The sequence below is a fragment of the Mizuhopecten yessoensis genome, unplaced genomic scaffold (assembly GCF_002113885.1).
Source record: "Mizuhopecten yessoensis strain PY_sf001 unplaced genomic scaffold, ASM211388v2 scaffold10045, whole genome shotgun sequence".
Taxonomy (NCBI): Eukaryota; Metazoa; Mollusca; class Bivalvia; order Pectinida; family Pectinidae; genus Mizuhopecten; species Mizuhopecten yessoensis.
The window spans coordinates 8,469-14,542 of NW_018408351.1; the positions used below are offsets into that span (position 1 = coordinate 8,469).

The 6,074-nt window shown below is 36.5% G+C and overlaps 1 protein-coding gene across 2 annotated transcripts in view; it reads left to right on the forward strand.

Moving 5' to 3' along the window:
* The first annotated feature begins 3,264 nt into the window (after positions 1-3,264).
* Positions 3,265-6,074, forward strand: part of LOC110459366 — a 21,181-nt gene continuing 18,371 nt past the window's right edge. Inside the window, exons 1-3 of one of the 2 annotated variants that reach the window (XM_021511584.1) lie at positions 3,265-3,397; positions 4,407-4,545; positions 5,818-5,975. In XM_021511584.1, coding sequence (XP_021367259.1) covers positions 3,316-3,397; positions 4,407-4,545; positions 5,818-5,975 — 379 coding nt within the window. In that variant the 5' untranslated portion in view covers positions 3,265-3,315. Of the gene's footprint in view, positions 3,404-4,406; positions 4,546-5,817; positions 5,976-6,074 lie in introns of both variants that reach the window. The other variant, XM_021511583.1, reaches the window with a different exon arrangement.

Here is a 6,074-nt window from a genome sequence, read left to right on the forward strand (position 1 = left end):
GCCTAAGTAAGATATAAGCCTCAGACTGTCCAATATTGTAGCGCCTCAGACTGTCCAATATTTTACATAATAGACAGTTTTCGGCTTATATCCTTTACGTATATATATTATATAAGATATCTCATATAATATACGAGATATACGAGGGTGCCTCGGTAGCCGTGATCGCTAACGCGTGAGCTTCAGATCACTCAATTTCCCAAGAAATTCGGTTCGATCCCCAGCGGTGGCGGAAAAGAGAGTGATGTCTGATAGGGTTAGTTGTTATCCCTCCGATGGCACGGTGGTTTTCCTCCATCACGAAAACATCATTTGTTCCCTTAGCGGCATCGTAATAAAAGCTATAGAGAGCTTATGTTTGTTGTTGACAATGTACACGACGCTAAATAAAGATTAAACAAAATTCATATACCATATAATACAGAGAGCCACGAGTTAGTGAAGTAGCGATTTCTCTGTTCCGAAATCATATGTATTGCTGCATGCATGAAGACAGTATATGTACATGACCACACAACCTAGGGACAACTACATGTAGGATAATTGTTTGACGAGTATCTGATGGGTTCCACTATGTTGAAATTGAAACGAGACAACGCATTGCTCATAGAACATCTTCATTCCAGCTTAGAGTTTGTACCATCGACGTGCCATTTGTAAGACGCTTTACGATCTGTATTCACACGTACATTTTGTATGCCACGCCGCCGATCAAAATAATTATATTCCTCATAACTCGGTGTTTTTTTTTAAATATCGAGCTGAAATTTGGAATATATATCAATAAAAGTCTAACTAATAACATATCTTCTAATGTCACTTACTTTAATTTTAACAATATTATCTGGCGACGCTTTCTTCACTTTACATGCTAATACACACATGTGCCACGCCGCGATCGTAAAATTCAATTCATCATAAACAGGTCATTTTATCAAATATCAAATTGAAATTTGGTACAGAGGTGTATCATAGTCATATTAACAACATATCTTCTGATGTCGTTTACTTTATTCGGTACTTTTAAAGATTTGTCTGGCGACGCTTTTTGTCACTTGAAGACGCTTGTTGTCGGTTGAAGACGCTTTTAAGGGTGACCCGTATAGGTCATCATGCTCGATGGTGGTTCTCTGACTATGGTAAAAAGATGATACTACTCAACTAAATCCTGTTAATTCAATGTCAGAAACTGTGGTTGCAGCTGTCCGTTCCTGGTCTCAGACGTCTCCAAAGTATTTGTCCATGGATTTGCCACACTTGACTAGACTTTTGGAAAACTCGGTAGAATCGATAGATCTCTGTTGAAACGTCTCCGAAGAACGTGAACTGACTTCCAGTAGAATAGCGAAGTACACAATTATTATCCACCTGTTCAAAGCCTTTCTTAAAAAAATAAATTCAATGTCACGTAGATAAATCATTGTACAATTGTACCTTCCCCGCTAACAAGACCTCAAGGCCTGGCGTCATATTGACTCCACATTTTCACTGACAGAAACTGATGATTTACAATATAACAAATCCGTATCAGCATTGTGGAACAGCCTTCAGACCTACCTCCATAATTTGGATCGTCAGCTGTTTTAAAAAAAATTTGAAAACCCATTTCTTTTAAATTTATAACTCCCAAATGAACGGTAGATATTTCATTTTGTCCTGTTTTACACGACTATGTCTCACTTGAAACATTTTGTGACATTTTTTTCTTTATGAATATTGTAGTTGAAGAACTGATTAGTCAAAGCTTTAGATTTGTTCTATAACAATTGCGCTATACATATTTTATAAATCATTATTAATTATGTAATGTTAATCTTCTTTATACCGGGAAAATTTTACCATAATCAAATTTGGTCTCTTTTGCACTTTGGGATGAGGGCAATTTAGTAATGACACCGAAAATCAGTGGACAATATAACATATCTAGTGATTCACAGAGAACAGATGCGTACACTTGCATGTATTTACTCTCGTTGTTTCGGTTTAATCACTGGTAAATGATCAACCGTTTCCATAGTGCCCTGTGTGAGCCGCTATATAAAAGGGATCTATTGGTCCACAGTTAGCCGGGCACCTACCTGGGTTGTCTGGGATTGCCACCTTCTGCTTTAGATTTTACTATTTTTATTTTATTGTCTTGATGATACACCTCTTTCTTTCTCCTGTCAATTGACACTGAATCGCCGTCTTTGATATTTACATTCATAGAAGCCGCCTATTTTTCCTATTATACAATTATAGTACAAATTAGTAGCTTGGTCTGCACACTTATGGATGTGTAACTTGATCAATCAATTCGCCTGAAAGAGTTTTATCACATAATGTACTGTGTTATCCAGTGAATATACACGTCATATTTTGTTTTGCGCATTAGTCCATGTAGTATGGCCTAGTATCGGCCCTTTCAATTGTGACGTCACGCCAGAACAAGTTCATGGGGTCACAGGTTTAAGAAGTCAAAATGGCGACTTTTTACATTTGAAGGTTGCATGAAAATTGTCGTTTTACAAAGAATAAATACCACAAATCTTGATTATGTGATAAAAAGGATCTTACATGAGTTTCCATTTTATATGAGATTTATGAAACTCGTCCCGAATTTTTCGTTTTAGCTCGCCAGAGACTCGTTTCATGAATCTCATATGAAATGGAAACTCATATAAGATCCTATTATTATATTATGGCCCTTTCCCGAGGGAACTGTTCTCTTATAGTGTTGTCTGGAGAGGTATAGTACCCGAGCCGTTAGGCGAGGGCACTATACCTCTCCAGAAAACACTATAAGAGAACTGTTCCCGAGGGAAAGGGTCATAATAGATTTGGTACATCACATGACTGTCATTTGACAATAAAAAGTAGCATATTTAATAATTAACAACAAATGTCAATAAGATAATTGTTTGAGTAGATCTCTCCTTTTTTGTTTCGTATTCAATTCACTGGATTTAATCATCACTAGTCTCAGCGGTCCAAAAAAAAAGGTATAGTGCCTGTCTCCAGGTATAGTTCCCGTTGTCAAGGGCGGATGCTAACTATACCAAATAGAACAATGGTAGTTATCCGATAGCTATCCTAGAAATGATCATGTGATGTACTATACATATATATAACACGAATTATAACAATACAAGAACAGGAAGTCGTGTAATAAACTATCTTATACACATCTAACAACATCCCCTTGGTCGTATCAAGTGTTTGCATCCCATCCTTCGAATTACTCATACTCGGTGTGACGAGTCAGCTTGAGGAACATATACACTGTCCAGTTAACGAAGCATACACATCCTCTCAAACACGTTAAATAACACCAATATGGCAGTTTATTCAGACCGCTTGTTATGGAGGACTTACTATGTGCTGTTGCTTTTCGTTTCGGTGGACATAGCTTCATCAGGTAACGGTAAGGATATCTTAATTATATATTATAAATTTAGAATTTTTAAAACACTTTCTCAGACTTAATTAGATATACTTCTAAGCATATGTAAAATGATCCTTGTCAAATTAAAATTAATGAACATGTACAATAATTCATGTATATTTGTGTTTTAAGAGGTTTTTTTTACATAACCTCAGGTACATGTACATGGGTCAACATACGAACCTTATTATGGATAATATCACACTGGACGAAAGTGGATTTATTTTTTCAAAAAAACATGGACACAACATTACACTGCGCACGTACATCTTTACTGTATAAGCTCTTCAAGTTCGCAATAACAGTATAGCGTAACGTCATAGATCGTACATATATTAGCAGTGTCAAATAATTAAATGGGCATACTTGTTTTGCAGTTAGTGTAATTCTCTAACCGTTGGTTTTTAAATCAGACTTTGGAATGTTGTTGTTTCTTTCTTAAATATTTAATAAAGAACAGCGACTCTTTGTGAAGAAAGGCGATTATGATAATTAAATTACAAAGGCATTTTTTCACCTCTGTAGGGGTTCTTCATTGGACTGTTTAGTTTGAAATTTTGTAAAGAAACAATGATGATGTTATAGTTTAAGTACAAAAGAATAAATGATCATTAATATTTTGACCCCACAGTAGACATATGCTTAAAATAATGATGTCATTTACAGTTCAATACACGGAAGATAATTTTTTTTTCATTCATTGCATCAGCAAATATGTCAAAATGACGTTCTCCTGATATGTGTCCGAGTGGTGGTTTGTTTTCAGACTGTTAATGCGGATACAGTTCGAAAAATATATGACAAATCTTACAATCAATGTATTGCATTTACCTCCTACCTTAGTATAACTGGTTGGTTAAAACAACTTTTAAATTTTAAATAAATTCGTAATTGTATGCTGCGCTTTTAGTTTTACAACCAGTATCAGAAACATGTAATGCACAATATCCGTCTTTGTTTCACGATCTGAATGTCTTTGCAGTGCGACTGTATGGACATAAAACCAAGTACGAGGGAGGAATAGAGATATACTACGACTCCCTACAAACCTGGAACCCGTTATGTGGAGACTGCTGGACAAACTACTCCGCCAACGTGGCCTGTAAGGAACTGGGATTTAGGTTCGTCATACCGACTCCTATAACAACTGTAGTATTTATCACTCAAAGTATCACGAATACCTTGACTACTAAACACTGTAAAACGCAGGAGACTTTACCAAATTGTGTCTACAATCAAATGTCAAGTAAAATACCAAATTGTCACAGTTAAACAGAGAAAGATTATTATCTACACATTGTACATGTATTATGTTTGTGCGGAGACACTGTGCGTGTGATGTTTCGCCGCAGTGATAAATTAAAGTGTAAACGTTAAATGTACGCGGTATGAGGTTTGCATATCAAATGTTAATGTTACGTTAATGTTCTGTACAACACTGTTATATTAAGAGTTTTTCTGCGACACTTATTTATGTACATCAGTTTCGTAGATCAGCTTAAATTTTAGCTGTCTGTTACCACAGGGACCTGAGCATTTGTTACAGCTATATTTGGACCTAAACTGAGTTGTTCAGAGTCATTTTACATGTTTTATGGGTTTAGATCAACTTTCGGTAAAAATGACACCCCCAATGACCATATCTAGGAGAAGGGAGGAAAGCTCTCGATATTGAAATGTCAACCCCACCTAACTTTCTTGCATCAAAAACAACATTCTAGTTGATCTGCGGGAACATGCTTAGTACCGTTGGATAATGGATAATTGCTCTTTTAAAAACTCCTATATGCCCGTAAAATGTAATCTCCTGCCGCGGACATGAACTCCGTTTCCTCCAAAAACACACGCCATTTCAGAGTTTCAAAGTTTTTCGCAATAAGCCTAACACTTTTTTGAAAATTAATGAGGTTGACGTCAGCGCGTGCTGAAACATGCAGTTTTGGTTGGTTTAGCGAAAACATGACTGCACTTTCAGCCAATCACACCACGGGTCTCGGCAAGTGGCTGACGTCAACCTCATAAATATTCAAAAAGGTGGCAGGCTGACCACGAAAAACTCAATTATCATGTCTCTGTGACTGCTACGACACTCGAAGACACCCGTACATCTGTTTTGTAGATCAGCTTTAAGTTTAGCGATCTGCTACACAATGTTACTTTGCTTCGACACTCTCTAAAATCAGTATTGTAGAGTAGACTGTAAAAATAAGCAAATGTAAAAATAAGCGTTCTTAAAACCAGGGTAACGTTTCGCGTTTTTCTATGATACTCTTTCACATCAATATCCTGGGATATGTTAGTTGCTCAATTTGATAAGTGGTAAATCATTAGAAAAATCTTTTCAGTTGCTATATGCAAAACTGTTTTTTTATAAGCTGTGTATTACATTTCAGTGGCGGTATACGGGCAAATATACCTTTTAGTAGGCCAGGAGTAATAACAGCTTATTTTGACTGCCCTACTGGAAATGAAGCCAACCTTTCGAGTTGCGCATTTTACACATATCCACAATGCAATCCTTGTATTACAGCGGCAGGTGTTTTGTGTGCAGGTATGTATAGCATAGTCGTAATGTATTTAACAATCCTCTTAAAGCATGTTAACGTGACTGTCCGGAAACGCGGTACTTCATGTAAGTCGAAGTTGCTAA